Source organism: Rhinolophus sinicus, linkage group LG04, assembly GCF_036562045.2.
Source record: "Rhinolophus sinicus isolate RSC01 linkage group LG04, ASM3656204v1, whole genome shotgun sequence".
Taxonomy (NCBI): Eukaryota; Metazoa; Chordata; class Mammalia; order Chiroptera; family Rhinolophidae; genus Rhinolophus; species Rhinolophus sinicus.
The window spans coordinates 138,616,801-138,641,146 of NC_133754.1; the positions used below are offsets into that span (position 1 = coordinate 138,616,801).

The 24,346-nt window shown below is 34.5% G+C and overlaps 1 protein-coding gene across 7 annotated transcripts in view; it reads left to right on the top strand.

The window, feature by feature from the left end:
- The window catches only part of RFX3 (regulatory factor X3), a 265,614-nt gene that overhangs the window by 211,902 nt on the left and 29,366 nt on the right, over positions 1-24,346 (top strand). For all 7 annotated transcript variants that reach the window (XM_074330486.1, XM_074330488.1, XM_019730013.2 and 4 more), the window contains 7 exons: positions 165-277; positions 4,175-4,290; positions 4,726-4,880; positions 8,826-8,923; positions 11,992-12,141; positions 15,246-15,454; positions 23,580-23,733. In XM_074330486.1, the coding sequence (XP_074186587.1) occupies positions 165-277; positions 4,175-4,290; positions 4,726-4,880; positions 8,826-8,923; positions 11,992-12,141; positions 15,246-15,454; positions 23,580-23,733 (995 nt within the window). The remainder of the gene's footprint in view (positions 1-164; positions 278-4,174; positions 4,291-4,725; positions 4,881-8,825; positions 8,924-11,991; positions 12,142-15,245; positions 15,455-23,579; positions 23,734-24,346) is intronic.

The window sequence follows — 24,346 nt, forward strand, 5'->3', positions numbered from 1 at the left end:
GTTGCCAAGTTTTGTTTGCAAATACTAATATCAAAAATCCTTGTTCTTTGGACCTCTGAGCTTTGATTTTTTTTTTCTTTTTAGTCTTCTAAAATTTTCCTTCATTAATCTGTAATTGGCACCATCCACAAAGCTTTTTTTCTGTTGTGTTGTCATGGTAACAGATGCATCTCGAGCACTTCCAGAGTTTGGAGAAGTTGAAATCTCTTCTCTGCCAGATGGTACTACCTTTGAGGATATCAAGTCACTGCAGAGTCTTTATCGAGAGCACTGTGAGGTAAGTCTTTTCAAACAGTACAGCCACAGGCTAAGTTTTGCTAGACAACGTGCTGAAACAAAATAATCAAAGTTATTCCTAGAAGACAGATGAAGTTAGTTCATGTTTCTTTGAGCACTAATAAGTTAATTTTTCTTCTTGTCTCAGAGTGGAGAAGTGAGGAAAGTGGGAAAGGATGAATACATTTTAATCTCCATCTTCTTAGCCAATCCTAATATGAATCCTTTGATGCAGCAATTCCACTTCTAGGATTTTACCTTAGAAAAATGTTTACATACAGATGAAGAGATAAGTGTACAAGGAAACTGATTGCATTATAGTTTTTAATGCAAAAGATTGGTTGTAACTTCAATATCTAATAGGGCACTGAATAAATAAAATATAGTGTAATCTATGGGGTGGAATATTATGCAGCCATTAAAAAGAAGAGGCAACTCTAAATGTACTAATATGGAATAAGCTCAGGATTTATGTTTAAAGGAAAAAGCAAGATTCAAAACTGTATAGCATGCTATTATTTGAGTGAAAAAGAATACACACACTCACACACATATACACACACACGAGAGTGTGTGTGTATGTGAGTGTGTGTGTGTTGATGGTTGCCTTTGTAAAGGAAACTGGGTGACTGCGATTCCGGGGGAAGAGACCTAATTTTTAAATATACCCTTTTTACATTTTTAATTTTACACCATAAGTGTATATTTATATCAAAATATTTTCTAGAAATGTTTAATAAAGCACTTTAGATATTCTTTCTAGGAACCATCAAGACTCCAGTTTTATTTTGTTTTTGTGGTTAATTAAGGTTTCTCTTGGTATTTTCCATCCCTACTCCTATTCCCTTTCTGAATTGGCTACACTGTCTCCCGGAGGTGAACTCTCCTCAGGCCAGCATGTTAATGTACCTGCACCTCCCCTGGTACCAAAGGGATAACGTATTGCAATAAGAGTCTTCATAAGTGCCTTTCCTTTTGAAAGAAGAGCCTGTTTAGAATTTAAGTAGCTTTATTCCAGCATTATTTGTGATCTACTTAGGAGTAAAAGGTTATCCTTTAGATTTCATGAGCAGTCCTCCTAACTGCTGACAATGCAGTATACAGTGAGAAGTCTCAGCTTATAGCATTCACAGATATCTTCCTACTCCAGAAATAAGAATTGCTTGAATAAATCTAAGTGCTTGTCAAGGGTGCTAAATTATTAACAACCAAGGGCAAACTCTCTCTCTATTAACAAACCATGTGCCAAAAAGTGATCTTCAATGTATCCTACCAGTCTGTTCCCAATATTTCTTGGAAATGGAATGATGAAAGACACTTAATATTCATTTCTCTTTGACTGTGCTTTTCCCAATATTAAAGAATTTCTTGATGATACTTATGTGTCTAGAAAAATAATTTTTTTCTACTGAATATCATGTATATTCAATAAAAATTTATATAAAGATTCTCTAAGCAGTTTCTTATTTCTCTGTATTCTGGTGAACCTTGCTTTAAGCAATCCAGCCTACACAAATACACTTTGGATTTTTTTAAGTTTCTCATACTTACTCAAAATATAAGTTAGAACATGATTATTTACAGTATTAAAGAATGCACACTAAGATTTTTCTAAGTGAAAAACTCCCCCAATAAGGTGAAAATATTCTTTGTATTACAAAATTTTCATTAATATACCAATTTGCAGGCATACTCTATATGAAAAGATAGGGACATGTATGATAATTAATCTGTACGGGAAATGGCAGTCGAAAGAATAATCCTCATTTATTTCAGTCACCAGTGTACATGCCTTCTCTCGTGAAGCACAGCAGCAAATATAAAAAGAAGAATTCTAATATTTTTTTTCTGTCCACCTTCCAAACTTTTGAAGTTTAGGTGCCTGAGCCTCATATCCAACCCTGTAAATGGTCATTCACTCTAAACCAGTAGAATATAGATTATTTTAAGATATGTTTGCCTATGCATTTTAGTTTGAACATATTTGAAGGTGGGTGGATGGACAAATGATCAAATGTTTGATTTATTTGTAAAACTGCCTCAGGAGGCTTAATTTGTCCTTTTCAAAACAGTTAGAGATTATTTAATTTGAAGAGATACTAAATTTAAGATGCACCAAATTCTTTAGTTGCTTGATTTTATATCATATTTCCTACAGTTTATGTTTTAAAGAAATATTAATATACCTAATATTTTGTTTGTATATTTGAAATTTTCACAATTTATCAAAGATATTTTGTAAGTATCACTAGTTTCAGGTAAGGAACAAGTATAATTTTCTACACATGTTGCTATAACAGTAACTTTTTTCTTTTAACATAAACATAGTATTCTTATAGCTATCTCATAAATAGACATATGTGAGGTATTGTATAAGATAATTAGTAGTTGTCTCATTAATAGGTATCTTTTGGAATGTGCCTAAGATACAGTTGAGAAAGCAGCTGTAATAATTTGCCTCTTGGGAAGGTTCTGCTTTTTGCCTGGGGGGAGGGACATCTATATGCCCTTTACTTTCAGGGCTTGCACTGACATTTTAATTGTTGCTGATATAAAAGGATGAGGAGCATGTTAATTAATTTCTTCCCTTCCCTCCATTTTCATTACCCAACTACTTGCAACATTTCCTACTAGTTTCCAGAACATGCCCCAAACAAATTTAGCTTCCATTTGAATTGGTCTCAGGGTGTTTTTGTGGAGAACATCAGTTATGCTCTGTATCATGCATACGGCCAGTCTACAAAGGTAGCAGGCATTCTAGAATTACGACGTTACATTGTCCTCTTCTTGCCGAAAATACTCAGATTGACTCTCTTGATTGCCTGCTCGCATCTCTTTGTTTCTGTGAATTTTGAAGATCTTGACTGTGCTGTTGTCCCTGTCCTTGTTCTCAATGCTGAGGACATCAAACATATTATAATCACAACTTCTGTCCTTTATGCTCCAAATAAGCACAGAATCTCGTGTTCTTTGTGCCAGCAAGTTAGTCCTTGGTTTTATGACTGCTTTTATCTGTAGGTAAATTTACAAACCACTTGCAATGGCAGGGTAAGACTAAATATGATCATAAAAGATTAATGAAAGTGGCAAATTTTAGCATCAAAAAAAAAAAAAAAATCCTTGATGCAACTGGAAAATGGATCTAGGAGATAAAATTAAGGGGGAGTAGGAGGTGAAGTTTAGAAAAGGGATAGTCTTAAAGCCGCCCTCTAAAGGGAAGATGCAGAGATAAGACTGAATGGGAGGCACTGCAGGACCAAGGAGAGGTGCTTGCTGTGCTTTTTTTCTGCCCAGACAGGGGCTATCATCTGAGGGCCGGCTTCTGCTTGGCTGGGGACACTCTAGAACCCATGGTCAGCAGTCTTAGACAGAGCTTATTTAACCCTAACTCTATCTGCCAGGCACGAGAACCTCCACAGCCTTTACTTCTGGCCTCTTCGATGGTCAGTGGACACACCTAGCCCATGAGCGCTTATTTGAATTGAATCTATGTTCTGTGCCCTTCCTGATCTGAGAATAGGAAGAGTGACAGCAAGCCTTAAGCCAGAAAGAAGCAGTGGGTAAAAGAATAGAAGAAAATGGAGAGGAAAGGAAGCAAGCATGGCACTGGGGGATAAAGAGAGTTGACAGTGAGGGTGGGATATGAGGCCGTTACGGGAGGAATACAAGTTATCCTGCCTAGTCTTTCAAGAGGTGTTTTTTCTTCTTCCCTCCCCCACCCCGCAGCTAATCTCTTTTGTTTCCCCACTTCCATTGCAACAATTTAGTTCAGTTTCACCATGTTAGCTTATGAACCCAAAGGTATCTTTACCATGCAAGTTCTGTTACATTATACGCTCCTCACACATCCCCATAAGAAATATTATGAGGTAATACCGATAACCATTTTGTTTCTTAGGCAATATTGGACGTTGTTGTGAATCTTCAGTTTAGCCTGATAGAAAAATTGTGGCAAACATTCTGGCGCTATTCTCCCTCTACTCCAACTGACGGCACTACCATTACTGAATCAAGGTCAGAATCAATATGCTTTTCCAATTCATTTTCATGGCTGAGTAGATGTCACAGCTAATAAATGAGAAATATGTATACCAGTTGTGAACTTTACCTGATAAATTAAACGAATAGATTGAAATAACCCACAAACTGCTCTCTTGAGGTTTCAGCGTGTGTATTATAACTCCCACTTTATTGATTTGGGGGACTGCGGTAGAGCTATTTCATCCTCATGAAATTAGTATCATCTCTGCCTTTTATACCGTCAGAAAGTATTAACGTGCGTAGGCAGCTCTGGGGGAGTGTTATATATATCCAGTCGTATGGCACCAGTGCAATGGTGGTATAGTTCTAACCTCAGTAATATTTGATAAACTAAAACTATTTTTAAAGTCCATTTTCTTTTTTATCCTCATTTGCCATCTATTCATTTGCTACATTTATTCACACCAGCAATCTGAGTGAAATAGAAAGTCGACTTCCGAAAGCAAAGCTGATAACTCTGTGCAAACATGAGTCTATCCTGAAATGGATGTGTAACTGTGACCATGGGATGTACCAGGCTTTGGTGGAGATTCTCATCCCCGACGTCCTTAGACCTATTCCTAGTAAGTTAAATGCAGACAAGTACGGATGCTTTTGTTCTCATACATTCCACCCAGAAAGTATTGGGACGTGACATTGCAATCTAGCTTGATTCTAATCTCATTTAGATTTGCCAAATAGAAAACATGCAACACAGAGTATTGCCTGAAAGCAGCCTAGGGCAGAACTGTAGTAAGAGGGGGAAAATAATCTGTTTCTCAATCTTTAGTAGTTTTCTTTTTGAAAAAAAGCTCACCTATGCATGTGACAGCCCAGTGACTAATTGCAGGAACACTCCCAGGCCAGTCAATCATGTAAAAATTATTCCACCCAAGGACAGTTTCCTTCGTAATGCCAAAATTTTTTGAAACCTGTAATTGCTAGGCAAGCCTCTTTCCTGGCTGCTTTTGATTTGAAATGAATGTATCTTGGTTTCTACTAAAGTTGAATTCCTTTATAAAAGCATTTACCTTGTCACCTACATCATGCTAAGAACTACAAATGCAGTTTCCATTAACAGTAATGGTTAACTGGCATTTTGAGACAAAAACCTGTGTAACTACACGAGCATTGTATTCCCACTATGAAGCAAATAGGAATTACATAGATAAGCTAGATTACCTTTTCCAAGTGATGGTTGCTTTTTAAACTACACTGCAGCAAACAAAGCTATTTTCTGTAAGTGTCAACAATATAAATGCTACTATGACTACTTATCTTTGAGGCAGTTGGGACGATTTTATGCCTACATCTTTATGAGTACATACTAGTGACCTTAACTTTTAAATACACGGGATAGAATTTCCACTCTACCATGCTATTAATAAGATAAAAGCAGTCTTTTAGCTTGTGAAATTTGCAGCCAGGTACTTCTGGGACACTGTTCACAGTTGATTTGTGTTAAATTATTTCAGATAATATTTAAATAGGGATTTAGTACAATGAAAGGTGAAGATACTAACGTTTGTATGTTTATGTCCCCCCCCCCAAAACATGATAGATAACGGTGGAAGATAGGAGTTATCTCACCTGTTCTCCACCACCTTAAAATATATGCTTAGACACACATTTACATATAATATCAATAAACACACATAGATTTGTATAGAAATTAGTTTTTTTAAATATCCAGCTGCCATTGTCACATTTTTATAAGCTGCTAATGTTTTCTACTCTATCTGCACCAAGTTTCCTGACTAAAGATTGATTAAATGTGATGTTTTCATGGAAAATTTCAATGTGTAAATTCTCTACTAATTTATGTTTCAGAATCTGATTTTCTTTGTTTTGCTTTTTTTTTTTTTTTCTCCCTGTGCTCTGAGTTGTAATCTCTAGAGATGTTTAAGAGAAGTTGCATAGGGGAGCTCATTAGCCTATGACATCTTACCACCAATATATAATTTCTCTCATGAGATAAAAGATGTCAGGGAGCACTTTCTTTTTTGAAGCAAATCAACAGCATCAGTATTCATTAAATAATTCTGACATCTTTTGCTTCTATGTTAGCATCACAAGACTTTAACTTAAAAATTCAACAGTTTCCTAACTTAAATCATGTATCAATTTTAGTTAACTGTAAGCCTCACAGTTTAAATACACAATACATATTGGCTTTTGTTTTTTTGCAAATTTTGACTTAAAAACCAATTTATTCTGTCAAGTAGTTTGTCTCTACATTCAGCAGACAACTCAACTTCACGAATTTTCACATGAGTATAGTTTTGCTGAAATTACAAGATACATTAAAGTGTCAAGTAAATTTGGAAATTTAATTCCCAATCTACAATATGACTTAACAAAGTTTACAGTACAGTTTAGATAGCTATCTTCTGATTGTATGCATTTTAATATTAAACATGAGCAGATTGAAGTTAGCTTTGGAATAGATTTTAAATTTCAAACCATCCATTCATGAGAAAAGTTGTTACAGTTGATGTGCACAATTTGATCTGATATGAACCCAGAGAGAGCAAACATAATTTTATTTTTAAAAATTGTAATTTTATGGCTACTAGTACTTCATTTTACCATTTACTGTCCAGATGGGATTCCTTTTTTTAGCCAAAAAAGTCTGCATATCACACTAATTTAAAGTCAGCTTGAAGCTACTATATTCTAAAATACATTTATCTGAAAATGAAAAAACAACTTAAGTGTAAAGAATTACATAAGAACTCAACTGGTAACACTTAAATGTAAAATTATGACATGTAATTAAAGGGGACCCAAATGTCATTTAGTACAAAAAGATAAAAACTTAAAATCATTCGATATATAAAACGTATCATTTTATAATCCCCCTAGCATCAAATTTGTCTAGATAAAAACAAGACTCAATTTTTTAAAGTAAACTTTCCTGGTTCTTGGTTTTGTTTTTTTGTTTGTTTTTGAGATTAAATAATTATTATATATTATTAAAAATGCAAAATACAGATAGCCAAATCGAATCTTACAAAAATTTTTACTGAGTTTCAAAAAGGGTCGTTAATTTTTTTTCACTCTTTTTCATTTCCATTCATGCCTGCCCTCCATGGTTCTAGTACATAATACAGCAGAAAAATAGTTTTCTTTCTTTTTCCTTTTTCGGCTAAAGTGGGAAGCTTTGGAAATTTCAAAAGATTAGTTCCAAAGAAATTTCCAACTCATTGTTTCCAGTGATTCTCATGGTTAAGAGTCTGCACTTCTTGAGTGGTTTTCCTAATCAAAATTAAGCCATTTCAATTTCTCTTTATGATTTGACCAGTTAAATGAATCATTTTTAAAAACTAGTTGTTTTTATTATTGGATTAGTAATATTTGTATCGTGTGCAAGTAACTCGAGTAAACTAAATTATGTCTAACCCTGCTTTAACAAAAGTAATAGAGAATCATGTCAGACTCATTTGAGCACAGAATGAAAAATCAAAGAATTTAATCTTATCATTAACATTAATATTCTTGGGAGCCTTGGACAAAAATGTAACTTCTCTGTTTCTTATAGTAGATTACCAATTGTAATACCTGCCCATATTATAGGGAACCCACAAATATTTATTTTGTGAATGCCTCAAACGTGTTAAATGTCTAAATCTACTCCTTATACTGGAGAGCCTCAGGCACAGATGAAATAAAATGTTATTGACTGAATTACTTGTTGAACAAGAGAAGAATTCTGTCTTCTGTTATATAGCAATATCAATAAGCAGATCCTTTCTTGTAAAATAGTCAAAGATGCCTCTAAACATTTTATGACCACCATAAAAAGCTATTTTCATGGGACCTAACCCTATTTCAGGATTTAACAGATATGTGAAGAATATGAAATGGACTATTTTAGGATTATCTTAAGAATATAGGTCTCTGTGACAGCAGTTTTATCACACTGATATTTTATCTCTACCTGCCAAGTGAAATGGAGAATAGTTATCCAAATTTTCAAGTTAGGCCATTTAAAATTTTACCTTACTTTTCAACAAGAGTGAGAAATGACTGTTCTAATTGACATGTTCTAGTGTAAATAGATGCTTAGAAAAAGAGAGGAAGCATTGCATTATCTTCTTTTAACTAAAAAAAAAGGAAAAGGAAAATAGAGTAAGAACTTGGAAAATCAAATAAGTTTTAAAGAAAATAGCCTTTGAGCACAGAGCTGTTAATGAAAGTGTTTTGTTTAAGATAGGAAATTCCATAAGTATATTCACAACTGGTATATGTTGCTATAAGCAAAAATGTTTGAATGTTTTCATTTCCTAACAAAGTATTATAAGTATCTTGGAACAAAATAGCTTTAAAAGAAAAAAAAAGAAAGCCCAAAATGTAATTCTTGGATGCTTTCAAAGTTAGGAATAATGTTAAATAAAGTCTTGTCAATAAGGACAGTATGAGCTCTGTGCTATTTCATATGTCATGTGCACATGTTTTCCCTTATTCTAGCATAAAGATTAATGTTCTTTGCTATCTTTTTTGTTCTGCTTTTATTCTTTAACATTTAGGTGCCTTGACCCAAGCCATTCGAAATTTTGCTAAAAGCCTTGAAGGTTGGCTTTCCAATGCCATGAACAATATTCCACAAAGAATGATACAAACCAAGGTACACTTTTATATCTCTGCTTTTTCTTTTGCGTTTAAGAAATTCTTCTGAACTGTGACTTTTCTATATGTCTTATGAAATGGCATTATGTAAAATGTGGTATTATAGTACATAGAATTTTAAAACTGACTTTTATATTTGTGTTTCATATCCATGTAATAAAGAACTTGCACAAGAGATGTTTTTGATAATGCTCCTTTCAAAAAGACCAGAGAAACATTTTAAGTGTGGTGTATTTATAAGCCCTTTTCTAAAGCATATGTTTTAGATTGTTTAATTTCAAATATTAAAAAGAATAGCCTAGAATGTTCAAACAGTTCTTATTCGAAGGAGTTTTAGGATTTTTTAACTCCCCAACTATACTTATTGTGTTGTGAAAAGTTCATGTAAATGAATACTTCTTTATTTTTCAGGATTTTTTTTTAACATTGAGACTATTTTTGTGAATCAAGTAATCGTTTCTTAAAGTGAACAGTCATCTCATAATTGATCAGTATATAACAAGAATGTGGATTATTTAGCTAAAGATAGGAATTCTAGTCTCTACTTTGTCCCCTACTATTCATGTTACTTTAGGTTAACATGTGAACATACCCCATGGCAAGATTGAACTAATTCTCTCTAAACTTGAGTACCAGAAATTACATTTATGGATTTTTGTCAATGACTGTATCCAATATCGAATTCTAACAATATACATTGTCTTTCAATTTGGGGGTATGGTTGAGTGAAGCTCTTGTAGCTGACGAGTCTGTTTGGGAACACAAGTAGTTCTTCCTGCTTTGACTCTCGGTTTGCAATAACACTTTCTGTCTCTAAAGCATACAGAAGGAAACATTTCATTGATATTCTACCTTAGTTTTTTGCTTTAGACCTATGCTGTCAATACAGTAGAGGTAGCCACATGTGGCTATTTACATTTGAATTTTGAATTTAAATTTAATTAAAATTTAGTTCCTTAGTTACACTATCTACATTTCAAGTGTGCCATACTTCCTTGTGGATAGTTGGTACCATATTTGGCAGCACATATGTAGAACATTTCCATCAATGTAGAAAGTTCTCCATGACAGTGCTGTTCTAGGGTGCCACAGTAAAGTGGGCAAAAAATGAAGGTGCTATTTGACTATGATGGTCAGAGGAATGCTTTCTAACTTGCAAAGTCAGTCATATTCAAAACAATACTTCAAACAGCTGAAAACACCTCCCTTTCCAGTATCATCAAAGTGGATATGGTGGCAATCCAGCTGCAATATTGACTATGTCATTGATCTCCAGAGTTGATTTTATTTACCTTGGTGGAAGGTGCCTCCTGCTATGCCTCTCTTACTGATGTGCACCCTTTTTTTGGCTGAAAGTCAGTCAGTGAAAACAATCTACCCTGATAGAAGAAACAGAGTAATGAGCTCTGGCTATTGTTATCAAAATACCTGGGTTTGTATCCCATTATTGTAACATAGTTTCTGTGTAACCTTGGATAAACTACTTAACCTCTTTAAGTCATAATGTGTGTCTAGTAGGATGGTTATGAGAATTGAACAAGGTAATATATATGAGGCACTTAACACATTGCCTGGCACATAATATGTACTTGATTAATATAAACCACAGAAATTGAAAAACCACAGAAATTGAAAGAAGTGGGGGACTCTTTTGAAGGTATGTGACCTTCCCCCAAGTTCCACGTCCACATAGTTCTAAAACCTCTCACTATCATGATAGAGCATCCTGTGACCTGTGATCACCCTCTACCACTCAGCCAAGTGAATGTTTAACCAATTGCTTATCTAGCCATAGTGATTTAATGCCGTACCATACAGTCCTGTAAATATGTTAAAATTCACCTTAGATTGACTGTGTATGTAACAAGTTTCACTCAGATCATGAGATTTAGATATTTACCTAGACTGTTTTTTTGGGGGTTTTTTGGTATTATCTTGGATATCTTTCATTGTAACCTGGTTCATTCAGGGTTGCAGCAGGAAATAAATGGTATGTTCAAACAGGAGAATAATTGAAGAGAGTTTAAGAAGGGTCTAATTTCCAAATGGGTGAGCAGAATTAAAAAAAGGAATGGTAAAGCACTCCAGGACCGGCAATAGTGGGAAGTTCTGAGCATTCCTGTCTGAAGGCAGAAGAGATGAAAGTTATGGCTTTAAGAGATCCTCTCCTTGCTTCAGAACAGTGGCCTTAGAAAAGTAAAGCAGTGTCTGCCAAAACAGAGAGAGAGCAGAGGTTGTGGGAGAATAAGTATTTGACCACTCTTTATTCCCATGCTTCAGTCTCCTGCCAGTGCCTGTCTTTGGCCAAACCCAACTGGAAACCAGAGTATGTAAGGGAGGAGGTTAATGTAGTACGTTGAGGTCAGTCCTCCCGGGCACAGAGCAGAATAGGTAAGGATGGAAAGTAGATTTGGAAGGGCAAATGGAGATTTCCTGGCTAGCCCTTTTACAAAAATTCTGAAAAAGAGTAGTTCTTGTTGCTTGTTTCTAATAAGTTTGTTAGCTGTGTATTTGCTAATAAAGGCTATTGTGAACTCTTTTGTTTTACCTCAAAATTACCGAGGTTTCTATGAAATAAAAATAGTAAGAGTGAGTCTAGATGACGGTGCTCTGAAAAGTATATTTTTTTAATCCATTTTAGAAAGTGACACTGTACAGTTTGGCTTCCAAGTAAAAAGAAAAACAATTATTTGTCTAGTTTGTAGTACAGAGAGTAGAAAAGAAAGGAAAATCAACATTTTTCCTACTTACCTAGACAGAAAGTTATTTCTTGCTGTGGATGAGGAGTTACTTGTAAGACTGGTTTAATTAATGCTGCACTCAGATGTCGAAGAATGTGGGTGTTTGTTTTAGTCTTGACCTCAACCCACTCAAAAGGAAAATAATACTTGGTGTAGAGATTTAAATGTTATAATTTACAAGTAAGCTCTCTCACCAAATGAATTTGAAATAAGTATCAGAGGGAAGCATTTAAAATTTGGCAAAGAAATAAAGATTTGAACATTTGCAGTGGTTTCTTTTACTGGAGGGGGGGAAAATTCCCAGTTGAATTGGATTTCTTCACAGGTTGCCGCTGTAAGTGCCTTTGCCCAGACTCTGCGAAGATACACATCGCTCAATCACCTGGCCCAGGCAGCTCGTGCAGTGCTTCAGAACACTTCTCAGATCAACCAGATGCTCAATGACCTCAACCGGGTCGACTTTGCCAATGTCCAGGTACTCTGTTTGCTTTCAAAATGTGTCTTTTAAGGAAAGACACCCATTTTTTTCACCTTAATTAGGATCATCATATTTCTCTTTAGCATTTCATCAATACACAGGCAACCTCCATATTTACCATGTCCTGAAAGAGGATAGTTTTACTCAGCTATTACTTGACTGCTCCTCCGTTTTGTGGTTAACATCTGTCAACGTCTGCTAAGATTTATTGTAGTAGACGGCAACGTGTGTCACCAGGGTTTGCCAAATAGTTAATGGAGTGAGGACAATCACAATCACTGAAGGTAGGCAGGAGATTAAATTCTTTTGTCTCTTAGCTGTGGGTTCTGGAGCAAGTTACTTAACTGCTTTGGGCTTTACTTAACCCACTTTATAACACCTATCTTAGATTATTGTTTAAATATTTAGTAATACGTAAAGCCCTCTGCACTGTAACACACGAGACATTTGTTCTTAATAGTGCCCCACCTTGAAAGAACTGAGAACAAGCAATGAGACAAAATGAAGTTCTGACACACGCTACATACATACAACCTTAAAAACATTCTGCAAAGTCAAAGAAGTCAGACACAAAGGACCACCTAATGTATGGTTCATTTTATATGAAATCTGCAGAATAGGTAAATCCATCGAGACAGGAAATACTGTGTTTCCCCGAAAATAAGACCTAACCGGACAATCAGCTCTAATGCGTCTTTTGAAACAAGTATTAATATAAGACCCAGTCTTATATTATAGTAAAATATGACTGGACTTATATTAAATTTTGCTCCAAAACATGTATTAGAGCTGATGGTCCGGCTAGGTCTTATTTTCGGGGAAACGGTAGATTAGTGGTTGCCTAAGTCTTGATGACTGGGGGATTGGAAGGTAACAGGTAAGTAGTGTGGGATTTGTTTTGGGGGAAATGAAACATTCTAAAATTGATTGTGGTGATGGATGCACAACTCTGTGAATATACTAAAAGCCATTGAACTGTATGCTTTAAATGAGTGAATTGAATCATATGTGAATTATATTTCAATAAAACCGTTAAAGCTATATCATTGCTTAAAGACAAACTATTCATTACTCCATTTCTTAGAAATTTTAATCTGTAGTCTGCTCTAGTTGTATCATTTAAAATATATCAAAAAGTAATATTTGGGCTTGATTCATTTTAGGGTATAGTAAATTAGTTGTTCATTCTGACTTTCATGGACTGGGCTCAAACTTCTGATGTATATCAAGTTTTTTAATACGTATCTTTCTATAATCTATCACTTTATCAGTATACAACACACATACATACATACATGCAAATGCATAACCTTCACAAGAACAAACTGTCTCAAGTTTACAAAGTCATTAGCTTTACATATTTCAGTGGAATTTATATTAACTGATTTTAGTGAGAATTGAAAGTTCAGATTGCCTTAAAATTTATATTGTAATGTTTATTTCAAGCCTTCATTCAATAGAGATAGGTTTAAAAGAACCTTAAGAAAAATTGAATATCTAGTAGAATGTATCATGTCCTCCTTTTTAAAAATATTTTATATAGGCATATTCACATTGTATGTGAAAAGGTTGAAAGGTATATACATTAGCATGTTGTAGTTATCTATTAATGTTGGCCTTTAGATATTCCTAATATTTTGTTTTTTTGATTATTTTAAATTTTTCTATTGTCACATTTCAATGTACTTAAAATATTTAAAAGTAGTATTTAGGGGGTAAAATCTGAAAGTCTTTATGACTAATTAGATAAGAGCAAGAAGGATAGTAAATGGTATCATCAGCTGGGAATATAGAAGAAACCACAGATTTCCCTAATGAAGTGAATGGAGTTTGGGCATTTTGTATTTGACGTACCTCCCTGTTGAAATATCTCTTGAATAGTTAAAGTTTGTAGGATCAGTAGAGATGCTGGGACCAGAGGATGGAGATGAGGAATTTATTCAGTTAAAATTGTTGATTTGAATGATCTTATCCTCTGAGAACAAATACAATGAAAGCTATAGACACTCTTTACAGAAAAATACATACATGTTCATAATGTTTAAGTTATAGAATTAGGACCTTCATAGACACCCCTTTACAGAAACCTATCCTGAAAATATTATCTGGACATAATGAACCCAGCTTAAAAATGGTCAGATTTCGTTTCTCTAATTTTATGCTTAGGAAAATGAGGCCCACTTAAATTAAATGCATTTCTTAATGTCAGTTTAGTTGATTCAGGCCCTATATTGAAATCCATGCCATCTGACTCTCAGTCAAGGACTATATTACCAAATATGTATATTCTGACCTTCAGAGTATAGTTTGTTTGTTTTTTTAATCCTAAAAGACAACATAGCACTGGAAACATTATAAAACTATGGCAACCACTGAAAAGTAGCCTTTAAGTTCTTATTTTCATTGCTATTACCAAACGTGAAACTCCCCAATCAGAACCAGAAGGAAAATGGTAGTAATCAAATTTCTTGGCAGTTAGCGTGTCGATGTTTTCTCAAAAGTATATTTGTTTTTGTTGTTGTTTTCAGTTCTGTGAATTAATTTGTATTCATAACCTTGCTTTGACAGCTTTTGAGATTCACTTTAGTTCCCAGTCTATAAAACTTAAATGTATCTACCTAGTACCATTCAGAGTTTGTTTCTGTTTTAATCCTGAGGGACCACTTTTGGTCAATTGAATCTATTTATCCATCTGACTTACTCTAAATCTTCTCAAATGAATTGGCTTTAAAGTTTTATCTAATTGGGAGAAAAGAGAGAAAACTTCTGAAGGCAGTATAAAAACTGAATAGAATGAAAGACCCTGCATACTGTGGGTTCAGCCTTCTATTTTTCTTAAGTAATCGTGTGTTTCAGTCTTTCACACAGACTAGCTAATGTAGAAAAAACAAATCATGCTTTTATGTCACATCACTTTTTCATGCACAACAGCAATGGTAGTTTCCTTAACAACTGACAAGTAGTTGTACATTTTCTTAATTCATTTAAATTGTTTGGAGCTTTCATTATAATTTCCCATTCATGCATGTGGTTTGCATGCTGACATTCAATGAAAAGATGCTGAGTTGAACTTTCGTTTTGCTTCCTGTGTTCTGTCCCAGGAGCAGGCTTCCTGGGTGTGCCAGTGTGATGACAACATGGTTCAGAGACTAGAAACGGACTTCAAGATGACTCTTCAGCAGCAGAGCACCCTGGAGCAGTGGGCTGCGTGGCTTGACAATGTGATGATGCAAGCCCTGAAACCCTATGAAGGAAGACCCAGTTTTCCTAAAGCTGCCAGGCAATTTCTGCTAAAATGGTCTTTCTACAGGTATTATCTCAGTTTGGCCTAAGCTTTCTTTTTCAGAGTCTGCAAATGTACGTGTATGTACATGCTTTTCTGACAAAAGAAAATAGATGAGTGAAGACTTTGGTTTGCAGACGCTTCCCATTGTGATTGCCTCCCCCGCCAACTCACGGATTCTAACATTATGGCCTTGTACAAGGAGGCTTATGGAAATCAGCTTTCTGTTAGGAAAAGAAAGCCTCTTACTCAGATGGGGACATCTGAAATTCCAGTCTAGATAACTTGTTCAGCGACAGTCAGAAAAGGGCTACAGACCTCTGTCTGGCAAACATACATTATTTAGGCTTCTTTTCTTGAGGCCTTACCATCACTCTTTATTCTCTGATTCAGTGATTCTCAAAGGCCAGTAGCATTACTGTTGCTTGGAAACATGGTAGAAATGCAAGTTCTCAGGACCCTCCACAAAAACCAACCATAATCAGAAACTACAGAGATGAGGCTCAGCAATCTGTGCTTTTTAAAATGTCATCCAGGTGATTCCGATGCATGCTCAAAACCATCTAGTTCACTTCTTAATTTGATTGCTTACAACTGTTTTGAAACCTAGCTGCACATCAGAATTAGTGTAAAAAAAAGAAAAAAATCCTAGGGATCTCCCAAAACCTACTGAATCAAAATCTTTATGGTTAAGGAGTAATGATTATGAATAAATCAGAAATTCTTTCTCCAAAAATTTATTCCTGGCAATTCTAATGCATAACCAGTTTAATAGCCAATAATCTAGTAAGACAGTACAAAATGAACCACCTTTTCACTAAATAATAGATATAAATGTATATTTTTGCAAACATTAAAGAACCCTGGAAGGAAAGGCTTGCAGATTACTTGATATATGATCTCACATGTTAGCATAAGCTGTTAACCATAGGTCTGTCCCAAGGGTTAAAACAGAGTAAGCCAGCATATATGGTGTACCACGGTCCCCCGAAAATAAGACCTATCCTGAAAATAGGCCCTAGTTAAGATCGTCAGCCAGACGGACACATTTAGTACATTATGACAATGTTCCAGAAGAGGATGACATGATTGTATTTGAATAAATGTAGATTGTTGTCATGAAAAAATAAGACATCCCCTGAAAATACACCTTAATGCGTCTTTTGGAGCAAAAATTAATATAAGACCCGGTCTTATTTTCGGGGAAACACAGTACATATATATATGTACTTAGGATGGAATATTGACAGATGGAGTTCCGTTTCATAAAATAAGTTAGATAAGCTTTATTTTTGACCCAAGCCTTTGTTTTTGTGGTGGGAATTCATTTCTTTACTACTTTTGATAAAGGTGGCACCACTGGCTTGGGCCTAAAAGCCATACCTACTTTGACATTTAGGCAGCTTGCTAATTTCAATCATATGCAGTCATGCACATGTCAGAAAGTAGTGACCACAGGAATACCACTGACAGTGGCTGTGGCTACACTGTGGTTATTATCTGGACATCAGTGGTGATTTCAAAGCTAGTTGTGAGGAGAGAAGGTACATGAAGAGGTAACAGAGTTTAGGAATTAGTAGTGCTTGTGAACCCAGTAAACCCAAACTAGGATTTCCATCTTGTTTTGATCACCTTTGTAAAGATAGAACGAGAGATCTTTTAATTATGATGGTAGTTGCTTTGCTTTTTATTGTAAGTGACTTCTTTCTTTCTTAACTGATTTGGTCTAATTCTTATTTCTTAAACCGAAGTAGAGCTAGCTACACATCTACTGTATATGTGTAATTAAGAGTGAAATTATCCTTTCATCCTGAAGCTAGTTTTCTAGTGTCTAGCCCGGGCTCAAATGCAGTAAAAGTTTTGTGTTGTTTTGTTTTTGTTTTGGGAATGGAATAATCCCACAGTTCTGTCTCACATCAATTTCATACCTTTAGCCCAGACGATTTGAGAAGCACATATTAAGGTGCTGGCCTACTGTGACCCACTGGTATGCTTCAGTAAAGCCAGAGCTAGCTTTAAATCTGGGTGTTAATGAGAAGTGTAAGTTTTCTGTGGATACATGGGGAAGATTTAGAAAACATTGTCACAGTGTTCTCAAAGTAGGTGCAGCAGCAGTAGTAGTAGTAATAGTAGAATTCAACATTTTAATTTGGGAATATTTCTTAAGAAGATTTCAGGTATTTTCCCATTTGTTTGCAAGTTGATTTTTCATTCATCCATTTCTTTCCCCAGAAAATTACATAGGTGGTATATGTGCTTCATGAATGATTGATGAAACAGAAGGTTTACTAGCTGGTTGTTCCAAAACCTATATAACCAAAAGCAGAGTGCATCCTCTATATCAGAGAAAGCAAGTTTTTTTTTCTTCTTATGGTTTTCTTATGTTGTTTTGTCAGACCTAGCCTTACTCCTTCCTGTGTTTTTTTTCTATATTTAGTTGATATCATTTTAGAACTACATCCCTTGAGCCTTCATCTCCACAGAGAACTGTTGCAGGTATCTTGAAAAGAGAAAATTACTTACTTGTATTTCTTGTTCTCACAGATGCACACACCCCGTAGATCATCACTTGCCTGCCCTCTGTCCTCCCTGAGTTGGGGATAATTGGCTTGTTATTATTAGACACTATTATGGTTATTATTTTCATTTCAAAAAGACTTGGAGGCATACAGTTCGGGGCCACAGAAGGAAAGGCGTATTCAGACAGATGCATACCTCCTGCTATAGGCAAAGTCAATAGCTTAGAAACTTAAGAGCCTTTAAAATCAGAGCTGTTTTTTACTAAGGCCTATGAACATACTGAGTAATGAAAACTGCATTCATAAACTATCAGAGAAGCAGAATTGCAGGATATTTTTTTTTAATGTTTTTGACATTATAATAACAATTTGTCAGTTGCATATACAGACTCTTGATGTTCTGAAGTCAGTTAATCTCATAATTTCTAAAATTCTGTGTAGGCCGGGGTACCAAAAAAATGTAGACAAGTGGATACTTGGGTCAACGTTGCTCAAGCAGTAGTTCAATCAGAAGGATGTTGATGGTAACCACTTGGAGCATCTCTTGTAATTGCAGAAGTCAAACGTGACTTGTATTCATCTTTTGTTATCGGTATATATTGAGAATTACAATTTTAATCCAGTTTGTCTTTCTTAAAATGTATATACATTTTTTTGGCACCCTCTATATATTTACATGCTCACGAATATAGAAAAGGACCAGCAGAGAATCGTGATATCAACTGGCTGCTGATAACATTGCTGCAAACACCCTCTTTTCCAAATAGGGCTCTCTTTGCCTAACCTGGCTCTGAATGGCTACTGTTAACTCCCTGGAAAGTGGAAAAAAATAATCAGTGTTTCTTGGGAAGAAATGGAGTAGTTATGTGGGCCATTTCTCAGCTTGTTGTGTTTTTGTGGATAACAGAAATACAGCATTCCGAAGGGCTACCCTGAGAGCCAACCAAATAACCCACTTTTAAGGATGAAGTGTATAGCTTTGATAGTGATTTGAAAGGGGGCACAGGGAACCTACTTTGCCTAAAACTGGACAATATGTAACTATCCAAAAAGTAATCCTCTTTTGGGATCAACTGTAAGCACTGTTTGAAAAGAGAATTCGCATGGGAGTCCCAGGGGTGATGTCCTCGCCTTTCTTCTTAGAAAGGGTGTGACGTATCCCCAAATACACAAAGAGGTGGATTGAGTACATGGGTTAGGGTAAATGTTTCAGTTTTCACACAGTGAATTATAACGATAAATACACAAGGGTATTTCTCATCCATTATAAAATAATTAACATTTTTAACTGATTTTCAAAGGAGTTGAATTCGTGGTAACTTAGCAACATGAAATTCGATGGAGTCAATTTTGCAACATATCTTACAGAAGTCTGAATCGGACAATAGGCTTCCAATTAAACTGTTAATTATGCCATTTGATACTTGTGCTGTAGGACAGAAGGAATAAAGTAGACATAGCATTAATAATATAATTCAACTCATTCTTTTCTAAACATGACAATAATTTCATGGTGTGCTTATCAGTATTTTGAAAAGATAATTAGGTATTATAACTGAAGGTCAGCAGATATTTTTTTCTCCAACAGCAGTTGGTATTAGTGAGAGCTACTAGTGACCTCCAGACCTCATCACGTATTCTTCTCTTTTATTCACTGTCCTCTAGCCACACTAGTCTCCTGGCTGTTCTTTGAACACATCAAATGTAGTTCTGCCTCAAAGTCTGCATTTACTCTCCTTTCTGTCAGGCAGGCTCACATGTTCACATGCTCACTCCCTCACTTCAGTCCAGTTTCTGCTTAAATATTACCTCAGAAAGAATTTTCCCTGGCACCCTAATTGAAAATACCTGCCCCTATCGCTCTCCAACTTCTTACCCTGCTTTATTTTTTTCATAGCATTTATCACTGCCTAACTTTGTATTTTATATCTAAGTGTGTGTTTATTGACTATCTCTCCTACTATTAATAGAATGTGAATACTGTTGAAACCAAATTTATTCTGGCTTTTTCTTGAACAAGACCCTGGCACAGAGTAGAAACACAATAAATATGTATTGCGTGAATGAATGTGAATTCTCCTGGAAAAAAATAATTGACTTTGCATTTCCTTTAATAACATCAGAAAGCTACTCAATCTGAATATTCTCCTTAAGTCATTAATGTGATTTCAGGGTTATAGTTTAAGGAAATTATAAAAATCCTAAAATTTGAATTTAGAAAGATAGATAGATAGATAGATATTCCTACTTTATCTGTGATATTTATCCCTGTAAAGATCTATTGACATTCAACTGACTCAGGATTGTTTTTCTATATTAAATGAATGTTATCTTTTAAATAAATGTTTTTATTCTGAAATTAATATGTGTTCACTTTAGAAAATCTGGGAAACATAAAAACTATACAAAGAATAAACTTAAATCATCCATCATTTTACTCCCCAGAAAATAACGACTGGTAAAATGTTTTCTTTTAGTGTTATACAAAATTGGGATCCAATTGTTTACGACAGTTTATTATCTGTATTTTTCCCTTAACATTTTTCACTTGACATTATATCTCAAACATTCCTTGTCACTAAATATCCTGAGAAGCATAATTTTTAATGTTCTCACAATATTCCATTGTGTGTATGTCTCATAAGTTATTTAAACATTCCCTTTTCCCCTTATTCTTAAGCACTTAGGTGGTTTTTGGTATTGTGATAACAATTATAAAAACTAGTATAATGATTAGACTTGTATAAAAGGGCACATATACCCTCGGATAAATTCTGGTAAAAGGGTTTGAACTTTTTAAAGTGACTAGCACAATTTTAATAAATTTGCCATCCTAGCACTAATAAATAGTCCCGTTTATTTAGGGATACGATTTAAAAAAAAAACCCTGTGGATAGTTTTTATTTTTAAATGGGCCCATATTATACATTCTACTTCTTTAACTTAACATTATATTATAGACATCTTTCCATGTTACTACCTTTATGTCTAGTCTACTTCATTTCTTTAAACTATTGCAAATACTAATTCCGTATGTGTATGAACCATAATTTGTTTAATCAGCATCCTGCTAATGGGTATTTAGTTTTTCACCCTAGTTTCTCACAAGTATAAATATTGCTGCAATTAAAACTATCTTGCTTATTTGTGCAAATTTCTGGAATTAAACGTGCTTAGTGTAAAGGATGTGTGTGTTTAAAATTTTGACAAATATTGCCAAATTTCCCTCTACAAAAGATTAATGAATTTATACTCGTGGAAACAGCGTAAGTTTTCTTTTGCCATACTCTCTGCGATACTGGATCTTTTAATCTCTTACTGAAATAGATGATATAAATAAAATAGATGGTTGATTTGTATTTCATTTAATTTTGAATAAGATTAGCCAAATTTTTGTATGTTTGTTAGCCATTTATCTTCTCTGGGCTTTATTTTAAATGTTTGCTATTTTTCTTCAGCAAGAGAGATTGAGAGTGAATATTCTGCTCTTGCAATACTTAGGTTTTTTAAATTATTTACTTCATATAATCAATTTTGGATTAGTATAGGTAAAAATGTTATGCAATATTTTATTGTTATATTCACATTGTTTTGTTTTTGCTTTTTTAAGTAGAGGATTCTCTGCCTTTCAAATTATTTCCGTAGGAAAAGAAATGTTTAATTTCAATATCTATTATATTTATATTAATTATTTTTACGAATGCGTGATGTGTCACTGAATTATAAGGAAGATATGCATAGAATTATAAACAGAATTTGTTCATGTATCTTTGGCATATAAATGAAGTTCTTAATCTATTTTCAGTAATTCACTTATAAAAACTCCAAATTTCATGTATTCATTAAGGTATCTGACTCTAAGTTATCATTCACTAGTACTGCTGTTTATAATAATGAATATATTATTAACTCTATATAGTAGTGTATTAATAAGTAGTTTTCTTAGGATATCACATCATACATTATCTTCATTTGATGCTCATGCTAACCTTGAACCTTAAAATGTTTAATGATGTGCTGCTAATCAAGATCACATAGTGTTTAATGTGCGTTTAACTCCAAACCCATGGTTGTTGTATTTTTTTTTTCATTTTTTTTATTAATAGTAAATAGATCTACTAATGAGAGGTCCTCTGCCATCATCATATAGTAACTCCCTGTTCTTGCTGCCATAACCAAATGAGAATGAGGAGCTCAGCTTTTTCTGTTCTGTATATTATAATTACAATCAGTTATATTTATTTAAGTAGTGGTCTATTCATAAGTTTATTTCACATAATAAGTTTATTTGAAATAATCATGTAAGTTAGAGAAGAGCAAAAATACTGCTTTCATTTTCTCCCAAGAGGATAAACAAGCTCAGGGAAATGATTTGTTTGAGATCAGTAGGCTAATGAGTCAGAATCAGAATCCAAGGCTTCAGAATTTCAGATAGACAGAGATGATCTGTCTCTTGCCAAATTGGATACATAGAATTTGATATATTAGTGGCATCTATATAAGTAAAGTTGACATTACAACAGAAAACAGAAGTATAGTCTTCTATTTTTCCATCTGCCGCACATTGTATAATTCTTCACGACAAGCCAAGGCTTAGAATATCAGCCTGTACATTTGTGAGATTCTGTCTCTTCCTCCTATCTGAGACTATAATGGCTGTTTAGTGTTCCTAGGCCAAAAATATCTAGAAAAGACTACTAAATGAAAGCGATGAGAAACACATACACACGCATACACACACAACAGGACACCCCCACACACCCCACTCTGACTCTAAGTTAGAAATATTAAAGAGGTGTGAAATCATGGATAAGCTTAATGATTGGCTTGTCCTCAGTGAGGCCAAAATTTTATTTTGGACTCATTTCCATTTTAAATATAATTGAGTTTATTGTTAGTATTTTATTAATAATGTTGATATTTTGGTATTACAGTATTTTATCAATTAATCATTCACATTTTTCAAAGATATGCATGTTTTAATTGATTTCCTTACACTTATTTCTGAGGGAAAATCACCTTAATTTAAATGGAAATCAGTAAGAAACTGGAATTACTTAATAAATTTGCCTTCAAATCCAACTTTTAGAAATCCCTGTACATGCTCACCTATGTTGTACATTGCCACATCTGAGAACACTGCTTAGTATATTTTGTAACCTTTGTATGGCACAAATACATATCTGCAAAAAAAATGTACACCTAAATCATTATCACTGAGAGATGGTAACACAGTGTTTTCCCCCTCAAGAAGATTTTCACTTTGAATTGTTTTTTCTTATGGTAGTGATGAGTTGCCAACCTCTCAAAAATATTTTACGTTCATTTCTGACCCATTTGGGAGTTTAGTAGAATCAACAAACTTGCCTATGATAATAAAATGGCTTTTCCCAGTGAAGATCTGTCTAGCTCTAATAAAGATCTAATCAAGTCTCAGTGGGGATTACCCCTTTACCACCCTCTTCCAAAGAGTTGAGCCAACTGCTTTCAAAAATGAAATTATTCCATGACAGGTTGTGTACTATACCAACCTTTCACACCTCCAACTGAACTTCTTTTAAGAGGAAAAGTACATTGACCTCTAATCCTGGTCACTAATATTGGCTGCATGTATGTCTTTTCTCTTGGAACAGCTCAATGGTTATTCGAGACTTAACCTTACGCAGTGCTGCTAGCTTTGGCTCCTTCCACCTGATCCGTCTACTCTACGATGAGTATATGTTCTACTTAGTAGAACATCGTGTTGCTCAGGCAACAGGAGAGACACCCATAGCAGTCATGGGAGAGGTAAGAGAGCTATAATCCATGTCTGTTTGTTTTTTAAAGAACCTGAATTACATTGTAATCAAACAATAATAATTTTTGACTAAAGCAACGGTTCCTAAGCAAAAGCCTTAGACCCAGGAGGGGCTGTAGATTTATTTCAGGGGGTCATTAAACCCCTCTGTTCATGTATTTTCTTAATCAATTGCTTCTAAAATTATAGATTATGTCATGTGGAAGTTCATGGAATGTTTCAATGTGTCATAAAGGTGTCTATGTAAAAGAAAAGTTTGAGAACTACTGGACTGAAAAAAAAACATACTGAATGGAAAATAAGAAAGATTGATGCTTCTGATAAAGCTAAGGGCTAGGAATACAGAGGGAAAAGTTAAATATGTATTTTATAGACTTTCTCCCAATGTCCAAAATCAAAATGAATGATTCTATTTCAGAAGGCAATGACGATGATGATAACGATAGCTAACATTTTGGGGGCACTTGGCTATGTGCCAGGCACAGTTCTAAGTCGTTTACATATAGTAAAGCATTTAGCACTTAACCCTTTGAGATAGCTACTACTTTATCCTGTTTTATCAATGAACATCTGAGATTGAAGTTGAAAGCCAAGACACAGAGA